The 15129-nt window shown below is 40.6% G+C and overlaps 1 protein-coding gene across 3 annotated transcripts in view; it reads left to right on the top strand.

Annotated features, from left to right (window-relative positions):
- vwa5b2 (von Willebrand factor A domain containing 5B2) overlaps positions 1-15129 on the top strand; it is a 95774-nt gene that overhangs the window by 73062 nt on the left and 7583 nt on the right. For all 3 annotated transcript variants that reach the window (XM_069897211.1, XM_069897212.1, XM_069897210.1), the window contains exons 15-19: positions 1760-2015; positions 4184-4519; positions 5586-5723; positions 9498-9626; positions 11789-11869. In XM_069897211.1, the coding sequence (XP_069753312.1) occupies positions 1760-2015; positions 4184-4519; positions 5586-5723; positions 9498-9626; positions 11789-11869 (940 nt within the window). The remainder of the gene's footprint in view (positions 1-1759; positions 2016-4183; positions 4520-5585; positions 5724-9497; positions 9627-11788; positions 11870-15129) is intronic.

Consider the following 15129-nt stretch of genomic DNA (forward strand, 5'->3'; position numbering starts at 1 on the left):
AATGAGAAATGTGATGAAAGCTGAAGTTTTGAAATCCAGGCAGTGCCCAGTTTAGCAGATCTATACCAATGTATCCAATAGCAGTGAGCCCAGGTTACAAATAAAAATAACTTTTGAGGCTAATATTCCTGATTCATCTTGATACGAATTCCTTTGAAGTGTTCTATTGATGGAAGCACTAGAATTTATGTTGCACTTAAGAATAGTGAAGTAGCCAGAAGGTTAAACATTGCAGAAAGAAGATGGACTGATGTGTTAGCAAGTTTGCCCCTAACGTGAGACACATGTGAGAGACATATAGGCATGGAAACAGGCCATCTCAGCCCTTCAGGTCCACACCAGTTCACTCAAACTACTCCGCTAGATCCCCCTGTCTATTCTCCGCCCATAACCCTCCAACCCCCTCTTATCCATGTATATATCCAGCCTCCTCTTAAATGAAAGAATTGACTCTGCCTCAACTATTTCCTCCGGAAGATTATTCCATTCAGCCACCATTCTCTGAGTGAAGAATCATCCTCTAATGTTTCTCCTAAAATTTTGCCCCCTTACCCTCAACTTGTGTCCTCTTGATTCAACCTCCCTTGCTCTCAGGGGGAAAGGTCTACTTGCATCTAGTCTATCTATTCCCTTCATAATTTTAAACACCTCTATCAAATTCCCTCTCAACTGTCTACATTCCAATGAATAAAGTCCTAACTTCTTCAATCTTTCTCTGTACTCTAGGTATTTTAAGGCAAGCAACATCCTTGTAAATCTTCTCTGCACCCTCTCTACCTTATCTTTATCCTTCCTATAATTTGGAAACCAGAACTGAACACAATACTCCAAACCTGGCCTCACCAACGCCTTAAACAGTCACAGCATCACTTCCCAGCTCCTATACTTTATGCTATGATTTATGAATGCCTTCTTAACCACCCTGTCAACATGGGAATCCACCATCAAGGAACGCTGTACCATAACTCCAAGATCTCTTTGTTCTCGTGCATTGCCCAATGTCCTCCCTTTTACTATATGTGTTATTTTGATTTTTTTTTCCGAAATGAAGCACCTCACACTTCTCTACATTAAATTCCATCTGCCATCTTTCTGCCCAATTTTCCAGACAAACCAAATCCCTCTGTAATCCCTGAAAACCTTCCTCGCTATCCACCACTCCCCCTATTTTCGTATCGTCTCAAAACATAAATTTCTCTTCCTATTGTTGACTGAATCAAGTTAACCTTCAGAAATTTAATGTCAAACCAACTTGACAAGTTAAATTGCATGTATTGAAGCTTATATAAAAAAACAAGTTCACTCTGCAGACTTGCTGGGAAGATTTATTTTGTGATTGTTTCTGTAACAGTGGAGATGGGAAATCTATTGTCGAAGGGACTTTCAGTAATATATTCATCAACATGCCTTCAAATAGAGTAGATTTTCCAAACTTGTAATCGTCATGTGGTAGTAAGAATGCAAGGAAGTATGAATGATAAAAGGCAATTGAGGTCCTTCCAGAGATCATGTACAACCTACTCTTAGGAGACATCTACCTAAATCATTTAGATTCCTAATAAAAGCTTTGTCCATTCTATTCAAACATGTATGAGCTTGATCCGCAGGATATCAAACTCTGATGAATGTAAAATAACCTTGGGAAAATTGCCACTAATTTATTTCCATTACTGCTGGGTTAGGAAACCATACTAACATTTTATTTACTCTAGTCAACTAGTTATGCTGGAATTAAAAAAAAGTTCTAATTGATTTTCAGGGATCCCTTGGAGTTGACTCTACTTCAGATGAGGCAAGAAGGAAGAGAAAACTGTTAGCTCAAGCAGCCCTTTCTGGTCGGAGTTTCTCTTCACCAAATGGCCAATTAGACATGCATTATCTGCGCAAAGCATTGGAGAAAGTATCCACAACGAATTTTCACAATTGGTCCATTGAAGGAAGAATGAATGATATTGAACATGAATCGCAACAATTTCAAGCTGACAGTTGTTCAAGGAAAAGCCTCCATGATTCCAGTAAGTTTTCATAGGTAATCAATGAATATAAGAAGCTAAGTTGCTTGGTGGTTTCACAGTTGCTTCTGAAGATTTTGTAAAATGTCCTCGGTCATCATAACTACCCACTAGTACTTCCTGAAGTATGTCCAAAATAGAAGGAAATGTTCGCATGCATAATTTTTTCAAATATTTTTAATTTTGAGGTGTTATAAATGGCCCTGATTGGGTACTTGTGTATTAAGTTCTTGAACGATCCTGAATGCACTTGGAATCCAAAAGATCTAGAATGTGTGGATTGAGATAAGTTGTTTTCAGGCAAGGATGTATGAGGTAAGTTTAGGACCTCCAAAGGTGAAATTTTGCGAGTACAGAGTTTGTATATTCCTGTCAGGATCAAAGGCAAGGTTAGCAACCTTGGTTTTTGAAAGATAATACGGATCTGGTTCAGCAGAAGAGCGAGGAGTATAGCAGGTATAGGCAACATGGAGCAAATAAGGTACTTGAGGACTATTAAAAATGCAAGAAAAACTCAAGAAAGCAATCAGGAAGGCTAAAAGAAGACCTGAGGTTGCTTTGGCAGACAATGTGGAGGAAAATCCTAAGGGATTCTTCAGGTATATTAAGAGCAAAAGAATAATAAAGGACAAAATTAGTCCCTTGATGATCAGAGTGGTCAGCTTTGTATGGAGCCAAAAGAGATGAGAAGATCTTAAATGTTTTTCTTCCATCAGTAATCACTCAGGAAATGGACATAGAGTCGTGGGAAGTAAGGAACACAGCTGTTGTTTTGTTGAAAAGGTGTCAGGTTCAGTGGGATCAAAGGAGCACAAAGAAAATGACTAGAAGGGCCAAAGGGACCTGTATCTGTGCTGCAATGTTCTACGGAGTTCTCTGAGACAGTGAGGAACAGATAGAGCTTTTGCTTTTGTTCCATATACAATTACTCTTACAAAAAGTGCAAGAGGAGATATTTTCATTAAGAACAGCATTAGACTCAACTGGAATGATTACCATTTTCAAAACCAATCCGCAACATAGAATGAGTTCACACATGAATGATGAGAGGTTGCAAAGCATCGTCGCTATGCACTAAGTTGCCTCTATTTCAAGCACCTCTTTTGAATGGAAGTTTGCAAAAGCTTTTGCCCTCATCAGAAAACACAACTTTTTTTGGCATCAAAATAATTGCATAAATAGCATTAAACCTTGCGGAGCTGAATAGCACTTCAAGGTCCCTTGATCTTGCATGGCAAAGACCAGATATTATCTTTGCTGGGCTAAATGGGTGCCAAGGAGTCAGTCACCATTTGTGCTGCTCATTTGATATATGGTTCCATTGACACCAACCAAGAGCCACCCAACAAGGCAGAAATGTTATGCTATGAAGAAAATAAAGGAGAGAGTTAAATAGCAGCTAAAGAACAAAGTGAGAAATCACATTAAACAGTTACGTGCCATAAGATATTGCTCCACTTACCCCTTTAGTTATTACAAAATTAGTTGTTAGGAGAGCCAAGCTAAATAACTTGCATTTCCATAACAATGTTTCCAACCTTAGAATAACTTTATTTGACAACTAAGTACCTCTTCAAGTGTGATCACTTTTCTAATGCAGGAATCATGCCAGTCAATTTGCACAGAACAAAATAATGTAAAAGTGACAATTATTTAGATATTGTGTGATAAATACTGACCAGGACACTGCATTTCTCTCCTGGTGTTTTTCTGTATGGTAAGTGGAGATCTTTTATGCCTATTAGAATGAGGAATTAGGATTTGAGTTTGAGGTCTCTGGTGAGGAACACTTCCTCCAACATTGCTCCACTTCCTGAGAACTGCACTGCATCATCAACCTAGATTTTAGGGCGTAAGTGTTACTTGCTTTAAATAAACTGGGATGGCATGGCTAGCACAGTGGTTTGCGCAATGCTATTACAGCGACCAGGGTTTGAATCCTGGTAAGGAATTGTATGTTCTCTTTGTGTCTGCATGAGTTTCCTCTGGGTGCACTGGTTTCCTCCAACTCTTCAAAACCTATGGGGGGTGGGGGGGGTGTAAGGCAATTGGGTGTAATTGGGCGGCACAGGCTCGTGGGCCGGAAGGGCCTGTTACCATGCTGTGTGACTAAATTTAAATTTAAACTGGGATTCTTATTTCAGACTTTGGTTCTATTTTTTCCCCCACAGACACTCTTCTGTTCCAGGCATCAACTCCAGACTGGGACACCTTTTTTGATCCTGAAAACCTCTTCTTCCCGGTGACTTCAGATGATTCGGGCTTGACAGAAACGAATGACACACCCATAATGCAGTGCAAATCAGTGATTCATGGCTTGATCTGTGGGAAATCAGTCACGTGGGAGGCCACAGCCAACCTCTCCTCCCTGTTCCATGCCTCAGTGGAACAGGAGTTGACAAGCAGCACTAAGAATCCATGGGAAGGAATCCTCCATCAGTTGACTCTGCAGTCAGTCATCAGAGACTTTGAGAACATGGCTGAAAAAACAAGTGAAATTGAATATGGTAAGTGTATTTCCAGCATGAAAATGATAAGACTGGAAATTGTATTACAAGGTACTTTTTTTGTTAAATAGCAGATTTGTAATCACACTGCCATCTTAACACATTTCTTGCCAAATTTACAGTGATTTATGATTTTTTTAGGGCATTGACATCATAACAAAATCTAAACAAAAGAGATGAAATCGAATAGAACCATTGAACATGACGGCACAGAAAACGGGCAATTCAGCATTTCTAGTCTGTGCCAAAACATCATACTGCTGGTCCCACTGACCAGCAGCCATTCCATAACCCTCCAAACCTCTCCCAAACTTTCCAGGCAATGTACATGAAATCTTAGAAATGTATAGCAATAACGCCAGCTTTTGTGTTGTGCATTACTGCTGCAGAACTGTAGCATGAACATGCTCCTCACAGATATGTTAGGCCTTGAATGCAGGAGGAGGAGCTGACAGGAAGGCAAACTAAGGGGCACGACCATATACAAGATGCTATTGAGGAGCTTGCCAATGGGATAATTTTGATGGAGGCCTGATGCTTGAATCCAGAGTTAAAGCCACCTTGTGTGGGTGGTGGTTTGGACGGGGAGGTGGGTGGGCAGAGGATGTGGTGACAGAAACCAACCAAATTGATCATTGCTCCTGGTGCCCGCCTCTGATCCATGGGTTCTCAGGCACAGATATTACCTCTAGTCATCATCCCCTTAAGTGGAGAATATTGAGCCGACTTTGTTATCACAGTGTGATGTGTGCTTCTTGATAATCCTCTTGACAAAAGTCAAGAGAAAAATTTGCCCAAGGCAGTTTGCTGAATATTTCACATTATTTATAGCTTTGAGCGATATAAATGCTCCAGTAATTTGAACTCAGTATCATAAATAATACAACACAGTGGTTGCTTAAACATATAATTAAATATGTTGAATTTGACAAATTGACAATTTATCATATTTGATGTTGTGAATCTAAATGTCCATGAGATCCTCCTTTACCAATTAGGTGGATGACAAAGCAGGAACAGTTGAGTTAAGATTTAACTAAAACATTCTGTTGTCTCTTTTCCGGAGGTCCTTCTGGAAGGTATCGCCTGAAAGCTATTCAGACCAGCAGAGCAGGTAACTGCAGGTCCATTTACACAACTGTTGTCCCAGTGAATGCTGCCACACAGGAATTATTACCCTCTCACGTGGAAGTCCGAAACTCAGGTAATGTAAACATCCTGGATTCTTTTCCTGCTCTTAGACTTACAGAGCTGGCCAATCATGTATGAAAAATAACTTACCGGGCAATGGTTCAAATGAAAGTTGTCAGCACTCGGCTCCTCCACCATTCTTGTCACAGGAACTGAGCTGCTCAGTGATATGCTCGGCTGGACATTCACTTCATTGTATTTCTCTCTGATGTGCCAGTTCCTGACCATATGGGTCTGGTCATGTGAATGGAAAAAACTTATCAATGAGCGTAAAAGGGTCTTGAACATAATTTTGAGCATCAAACACAAGGTACAACAGTTCTACAGAAGCCCAAGCATTCATTGCTCAACAAGCTCCCAGTCTTACTTCTGTTGAGTGATCTCAGATTCCAGAAAGAAAGATTCACATTTCTGAAGCAAACAGGGCCCATTTCAGGCAGGGCTCCTGGCAGGGTGTGAGGTGACTACTTCCTTTAATTCAAAGGAAAATGAAATAACTGCAATTACAAAAATGAAATCAGTGAAATAAAAATAAAATACTGGAAATGCTCTGTGGAACGAGAAGTAGAGTTAATGTTTCAGGTTACAGATGTTCATTGAAGTGTCCTCAACCTAAGACATTAATTTCCACTTTCCATCGATGATTTGCTGTATGTTTCCAGCAATTTCCATTTATTTATTCCTCCATTCAATAGATGCGGCTGGAAGTAAAGCAACCATCATTTCACAATAGCAGTAGTCCTGCCCCAGTACTCCAACTAAAAGTGGCTAGAAACACCTGGTCTCTGCTTCCATTGACCAAAAATATTTTGGCAAACTATTGCATATTCTCTACCATGCTGACACCCATTTGAGAATGTGAAGCAGAGGAGATGACCCATGGGATATGACCATGGTGGTTGACCAGTGAGGGGCTTTGCAGCTGAAGAACACCTAGGCAACTCCAGGTGAGGGACCCATGTAGGCTATGGGCTGGTGGCGACTTGTGTTTGAGGGATTGACATCTGGCTGCAGACTGCTGGAGACTGGGAATGGTTACCAGGTATCATAACCGGGATGTGAGAGGGTGCCAAGGGCACTGAAGACTTCTTGATTGTGTCGGAGGTTCGAATCTGGAGCTCGTGTTGCCAATGGTTTGGACTTGAGTCTGGCTGCACACTCTCTTTTGCTTCTATTATTTCTGACTGTGGTTGGAGAGGGAGGGGAGGGGTCCTGACAATTTCTTCTGATGGGGAATCTATCTGCCTTATATCAGATTAAAGCCAATTTTGTGTAATATTACACCAGCTTTTTGGCATAACAATAAAGGATTCTTGAACAAAACAGTAAACAAATGCTAGGTGTATAGCAAAAGTGGTTACTTTTGGAGGACCTGGCCCAATAATCTACTGCAGAGGAGAGATTGGTTTGTGTGATGGCCTTAGCTACCTTCATAACTTCCTGAAGTTTCTTGTAGTCATGGGCAGTGCAGTTCCCAGACCAGCTGTGATATATTTAAGTAGAACACTTTATATGGGGCACCTGTAAAAATTGCTAAGGGACACTGGGGACTTGCTGGACTTCCTCAGAAGGAAGAGGAGACAGTGATGGGCTTTCTTCTCCATGATGTCAACATGGGTGGACCAGGACAAATTGGTGGTGATATTCACACCTAAAATCTGAAGAGACTCTTCCATCTCCACTTCAGCACTGTTGGTACAGATGGGTGTGTGCTTAAGTCAGTGGCCAACTGCACACATCAGATTGGATGCTGAGTTTTTAGAGGCTTATAAAGAGAAAAGAAAACATGCAGTAACATATGCAAAGCAATTACAATGAACAGTTATCAATTACACTGGACAACAATTTTTTTTCCAAAAGGATTGCTTCCTGAAAAAAAATTCCCCAAGATACTAGTTACTGAACATCATCACATATGCAGCTTAATAAATATTAAATTACTCATTTCATGCCATTCACACTTTATCCATCTCATGGCAGTGCTTCTGTAGGCTGTGCTATTAATGTACAAACATACTATAATTAAGGGTGTCGTTTCCATTGATTAAAAACAGGTCAAATTCTTGTAAGACAGAGTAAATGGCTGTGATGGCATGAGCGTTTATGAGCGAAATAATCTATAGTTACATCAAAATGAAAACAACATTTGATGAGGCATTCAATCACTGGACAACAAATTTGTTCAAAAGGTTTGCTTCCTGAAAATAAATTGGGGATTATGATCTACAACTTCAATCTAAACACAGAGATAATTTCAGATTTACTGTATCTTGTAGGAAGTTGAAGGAACGTTAAATTAATTTTATTGAATTTAACAGGTTTAATCACATAATGATGCTGACACATTGCGTTAATTCAACTGACCTAAAAATGTTTTGCCCCTAATTTTAGTTTGTACTCAGCATCTGATGCATCTCATGTCAGAGTCCAATGATAGTCGGCCAGCAGTGATGGACTCCAGTTGCTCTGATATCAGTTTTTGATGGTCGCAATATCCTTTTACCATGTTTGTCACTGACTGAACCAAGATCAGCAGGGAAGAAGTTTTTGTATGCTTGAAATAGACTTAAAATATGACAGGAATCACAAAATAGGTTATACCTAAAAAATAGTTATATATATATATAAGGGTTATGGGGATAAGGCTGGAAAGGGGTACTGATGGTAGTGATCAGCCATGATCTGTAAAATGGCGGTGCTGGCTCGACAGGCCAAAGGGCCTACTCCAGCTCCTATTGTCTATTGTCTATTGTATTGTGAAAAGGCTAAGGTGATTTTTATGATCAGCAGCCCAAAATCCATAAAATACATTCAGAAATGTTTAGGAAGCAAAATCTATGATGTCTCGTGTTATTTGATAACATTATTTAAGCAAAATGTTTTCTTTGGCTAACTGTAAACAGGTATGGATTGGCCCATTCTCAGATCCAGCTGAGAAAACTCCCTTCATTTCTCAAGCTGAAAATCAAAACGGGCGACATGCTGCTGTTCCTGGAGCTTTCCTGGGTCATTCCATGCTCCTGTCATCTCATAACAACCTTTCACTGATGCTCATCAAGCCAAGGATAACTAAATGCAGGCAACTATAAATGTCTTTTCCTCGGAGAGTCCAGAGATTGAGCTTCAATTCATTTTGAATTTTATTGTTAGCAGTGTTCCACACCATTGCCATTTTGATGGTAATTTGGTTTCTGATTCATCAATTGATTTAACAGTTTCTTAAACTGACAGACATCAAAAACAACATTTCAGAGAACTTCCTTTTTATTGACCCTCTCTCCTTTCTCTACAGTGTCATTTGTAACAGTTCCCTGTTTTGATGACAGGTCGGTAAGCCAAAGTATTGGCACTTGTTTCTCTCTCCACAACACATCACTGCTTCACCTGCTGAGCATTTCCAGCATTTTTTGTTCTGTATCAGATTTCTTTTATTTGTAGTACAGTAAAATCCCTGTTATACGGAATTCCAGCAACTGCAGCCTCAAGCAACCGGCAAAAAAAAGCACGGAAACTAAATAGGCAAAAAAAATGAAAGTTTAAAATTGGCACCCCCAACCAGTTAGTTTGCCAACACGCAATCTCAAGCAACTGGAAAATACACTTATTCGCATCTACCAATCCCCAAGGGTGCCGGATACTGGGGGTTTTACTGTATTTTGCTTTTGAATTTTATCTTCTAATCATTCATTTAGGTTTTATCTTTTCACAACAGTTAATACATAATGTCTAATCACAACACCAGTCTAATGACCTGGGTTTCATGAAAATCTCTTTTGGTTTGTTCAAGGAGTCAAAATAAACCAGACGTGGGGCTTGGGTTCGGGGAGCAAGCGGCAGAGGAGTTATTCTGCTGGTTTGGTTCAAATGCCCTCAAGCCATGATTCTGAGCACTTGGATGACATGTTTGGTTCATCAGGTAATGGTTCACCTGTTCTTTTGAGGACTCTTTTCCCAAGTCTTTCTCATTGACTCTCTGTATACACGAAAAATCTCACACAGAATCTATAGAGATGTATTTACTTTTTTTACCCTTCCCATTTAAACATTCTAATCTATTTAGGTTCATTTAGTTTAGAGTTCTGTTACTCATCCAGGACTGCTTTAATTCAGCAGGAAGTCCATGTGGAGGATACCTGGTCCTCATTTCAAAAGTTGATTGTCCTCGCCTAAATCAAATTTGGCCCAAAGTCTGTTAGTGACCCATGGATAATGGTTAATGACCATTCATAAAAAGTCAGGGGATGTTTCTGTCTCTTCTCGATATTTAGGTTTCCTATCAATTTAACGTCTGAGAGTTTTCCCCTATAACTTAAATGACTATGCATATGTGCATTATATGTGTGCTGCATGTAAATGACATGTACTCTGTATGTTACATGTGAAGGAGCACTGCATGTATATCTGTATATCTGCAGAGAGTGCATGGGGGTGTCCTTTTTGTGCGTTTGAGGCATTTCTCTGACAGGGTCCTATACAATGTACTCAATCTTCTCTTGTAGCCTGAAGTCAGATGAGAAGATTGGTAAGTGCACAATGGATCAATCAAAGCTCTAATTGGGACAGGAGTAAAACATGAAAGTCTGTAAACACTGTGATTGAAGTAAAAACACACTGCAGGAGAAATTCAGCAAACAGTGTACTTTCTATAACAAATATAAATATACATAAGCAATGTTTCAGGTTTCAGCCCTTCATCAAGGTATGTGGAAAGTGTAGTGCCTGAACAAAATAGTGGGAGTGGGTGGGGGACAGGAGGAGGAGCATGGTCCCACAGGCAGGAGGTATTAGGTCGATAAAGGAGGGTCAGGCACACCAGCAAACAGGGGGAGGAGGGATGAGTCTGGACAGGGAAGGGAATGGAGAGCTGGATGAAAGAAGACAGGGATGGGGAATAGAGGGAGAATGGGGAGTGGGCTTGTAGAAATCAGAGAAGTTGATGTTAATGCCATCCAGGTGGAGAGTGGGAGTGGGGCACAGAATTGAAATGGTTGGCCGCTGGGAGATTTCTGCCATTCATGCGGACAAAGCAAAGGTGCTCAGCAAAGTGATCTCCCAGTCTGTGTGCATTCTCTCCGACGTCGAGAAGGCCACAACAGGAGCACCAGATGCAGTAGATGACTTGTGAGCACACCACCTCCATCACCACCACTCAGGGCCCCATGCTGTCCTTCCAAGTGAAGCAACACTTCCCTGACGAATCTACAAGTGTCCTCTTCTGCATCCGGTGCTCCCGTTATAGCCTTCCCTATGTCGGAGAGATTGGACACTGATTGGGAGATCGCTTTGCTGAGCTCCTTCACTTTGTCTGGATCAATGACTGGGATCTCCCAGTGGCCAACCATTTCAATTCTGTGCTCCACTCCTATTCAGATATGTCTGTCCATGGCCTCAGGTACTGTTAAAGGAAGGCCACCTGTAAAGTGGAGGAGCCACATCTAATATTTTGTCAAGGCACCCTCCGCCATTAAGATTGACTTCTCCAGTTTCAACCAGTGCACTCTCCATTCTTCCACTTTTCTGTCTTCTTTCCTCCTGGTCTCCATCCCCTTTCCTCTCCATTCACAGAGCCATTCTGTTTGCTGGTGTGCCCTCCCTCATCCACCTGTTCCCTTCTGCCTGTGGGACTGTACTCCTCCCCTCACTATTTTGTTCAGGTGCCTGCCTGCCTACATTTTCATATCTTGATGAAGGGCTCAAGCCCCTGATACTTTATCTTTGCTAGATAGAGTAAAAAGAAAACAACCTGTTTAACGTGCTGAATTCTCCAGCATTGTGGTCGAGGCCGAATGGTAGCCACTGCTCAACACCATCGACACAGATTTGAGTCAAACCTCTAGTTCTGACTTTCGGTGTTTGCATGTTCTTCCTGTGACTCTACCATTTTCTCATGCGTGCTCTGGGTTTCCTCCTGCAATCCAAAGATGTGCAGGTTGGTAGGTTAATTAGTTATTGTAAAATACCCGCAGTGTGCAGGTATGTGGTAGTGGAAGAATTAGTGGGGCAGGTTCTAGGTTGGGGGGCAGGTCTAGTTTTACAGGAATGTTGGGAGAATAAAAGAAGTTTGCTTGATGTTCACAGGAAAGGATGAAATCCCGACGACACCAAGCAGCATGGGATCTTCATCATCCTTTGGATGGGAACGACAGAGTGCCCCAGATGGTAACTAATACTTTTCTGTTTCATGAATGCTTTGGTACAATTCACATCTTTCCCATCTGATTTTTACCAAGTTGTAAGTGACTTAGTCATCTTTTAAGAAGTCACATGGCACTGTTACAGATATGGTGAAGTTGGACACTCTGGAAAATGGTTTATTACCTCAATTGCTCCAGCTGTGATGCGATTATATGTTTTAATGAGCAAGTTTCTTAAAATTGTGGTAAAAACATTATGGGTCAGGCACACCCATCTTGAGGTATCTGTGGTCATCCCGTGCACTGGAGCAGGTGGTGACTGGACTGCAGGCTGTGGAAACCATTGTACTGTTATGATGAGCTTTGGCCAGCTTGTGCTCTCCAAACCCGTTCCAAGCTCTATAAATGTCTCTGACATTCATAAATTGTTGAGGAACACGTTTATAATGAAAGATAACAATGTTCAAAACAAAACAAATCATATCTAAATTAATAAAAGCAATAGTATTAATTTAAAATAGTTAAGGGATGTGTTATTTTAGTCAATACCAGACACCACATTCAAATGACTGCGATTGAATTCAATGCAGGAGATATTGCACGCACATTGAACACATGGAGATTAGCTCTGGGACCAGGTATGAAAGGTTTCTATCTGCTCACCTCAAACCTTTATGGGGATGGGCTCTGGCTTCAGTGGAAGATCAGATGTGCCTCCATATGAGCTGCAGTGTATTTAATATCTCTTCACACTGCAATCCAGTGCAGAAATCTGGAGAGCATTTGTACATAAACACACATGCACACAGTGGAGATTTGAAAATATGAAATATTTCGCAGCATTCAATAACTCTGAAATGGATCGGTTGTCATGGAGACAAAGGCACAGAAAAGTGCCGTACTGCTAGACATGACATCTTTTAGATGAGACAAACCAACAACCTTTCCTAGAAAGTTCATTGTTCAGGCTCCCAGGTGGAATATAAAGTGTGGCTTCTCAGCTTTACCTTTGGACTCACCCTGGGATGGATGAGGTCAGAGTGGGAATGGAGAATGAAATTAAATTGGTTGGTAATTGGGAGGTCCAACTTGCACCTAATGACAGAGGCACGTACTTGAAAAAGCCATCTCCCAATGTGTTTGGTCTCATCGATGTCGAGGAGCCCACATCAAGTGCACTGAATGCTGTAAACTAGGCTGAAACTCTACCTCACCTACATATCTTCCCTTCTTACTTAGTATTGAAAAATGGGAACCTGAAGCATAGTTCATTTCTCTCCAGGAATGCTCCTTGACCTGTTGAGTCCCTCCAGCTTCCTTTTATTTGTGCATGATCCCATTGTTTGGAGTTCTTGTGTTTCAGAAGTAAGATATACTCGGTTTGGGAATTATGAAGCTTGAGGCAGTGGAGGGAGAATTTCCAGAGGAAATGAGATTGGCAGGATCATTCAACCTTTTGTGGTGGGTCATGATCTATACCAGGGGTGGGCAACCCTTTTAAAAAAAAAAAAAAAAAAAACCTCACATTCCATCTTAAGTATTTCCTGTGCCGTAAGCCCTCTGTGATTAATAAGGGTGGTATGTGACTGGAAATAGAAAGTTTGAAAACCACTGTTTTAATTGTATCTAATTGATTTGTTATGTGCTTGGATTCATAACTCCAAAGGATCTGAGCCAATGACAATTTTTCTCAAGCAAAATTTTTCAGTAACAATTGGGTATAAAGCAGTGATTCTTAACCTTCCCTTCCCACTCACATCCCACCTTTAGTAACCCCTTACTAATCACAGAGCACCTATGGCATTAGAGATAACTTAAGGTGGAATGATTTTTTTAAAAAGGTTGCGCACCCCTGATCTGAACCTTTATTATTTTGTGAAAATCAAGCCCTATTTTGTTGGCTAAAATATGAACTGCATAACTTTAAACATTATATAGCAATTTCATTTAATAATGCAAAATGTTTTAATGCAATATGATCTGCATGCACCACTGAATCACACTTATTCATCTCAAATATTATTGAGTGCTGCAGTAGAGGAAGGAATAAATGTGGAGAATTTGTGAAAGGTCTCTTGGAGAGTAGATTGGAGTTCTGTTCTGTGGTGGACCCTGTGTTATCACTTTCACAGAGTTTCACACTAAGTTTTTAGATACTTGATCTGCAAACATTTTGTAATTTTGTATGCCCAAAAAACTCCCAATTATCTATGAAATCACCACAGAGTGGAATTTTGTGGATTGGACTTGATCATTGTGTTAAGCTTGTCAGAAAAACTTACCATGAAACCAATTTACCGTAAAACCTCTGGTATCCAGCAGCTAATGGGATTAGTATATGCTGGATGAGTGTATTTTCCGGTTGCTTGAGATTGCGTGTTGCGTGATTGGCAAACTGCATGGAGTGCCAATTTTAAACTTGTGTATTTTTTTTTCTGCTGCTTGCTTGAGGCTACTGGTTGCTTGAATTCCAGATAACAGGAATTTTATGTTTAAAAAAAAAAGTTGTCTAGCTTGCAGATTTATTTTGTAGGCTGCCTTTGGCAAACATGGTTCAAGGGTGAAAATATTCCTGACTCCAGATTCTGCTGGCTCTTCTTCACAAGCATGAGAAAGGATGCAGAAAACTTTCCCCTAGAGGCACGTTGTACCATGTCTGAATTCCTGGAATGTGATGCATCTGTTTAGATCAAGGAGATGTCTGTGCCATTTATAGAACAGCTAGAACTAGGGAGGGGAAACCTTTTTTTTAAAAAAAAAACCTCATATTTCACCTTAAGCAATCCTTATGCCATAAGTGCCTTGTGATTGGTAAGGGATTGCTTAAAATGGTATGTAAGAAGAAAGAAAAAGTTTGAAAACCACTGTTTTATTCGTACCTCATTGACTCGTTATGTGCACAGTTTCATAACTCCAAAGACAATGGGCCAATGACAACTTTTTTCAAGCAAAATATTCCAGTAACAATTGGTCTCGAGCAGTGGTTCCCACACACATCCCACCTTAAGCAATCCCTTACCAATCACAGCACTTATGGCAAGGAATACTTAAGGTGGAATGTGCGGTCTTTTAAAAAACACCATTGTCCACTCCTGAGGTAGACTGAACAATAGAAAAAGGGGTGATAAGTCTCGCTCTGCTTTCAGGACAAAGGTAGTGTTAATGACGGAAAAATTATCTGATTTTTACAAAGGCCATTTTTTTTTTCATTTCTGTGGTTCATCTGCTGAATACAATTGGAAGACCCTCCTGGGGAGACGTGTAGGAGAGTATGAAATTGATGTC

This window comes from Narcine bancroftii, chromosome 9 (assembly GCF_036971445.1).
Source record: "Narcine bancroftii isolate sNarBan1 chromosome 9, sNarBan1.hap1, whole genome shotgun sequence".
Lineage (NCBI taxonomy): Eukaryota > Metazoa > Chordata > Chondrichthyes > Torpediniformes > Narcinidae > Narcine > Narcine bancroftii.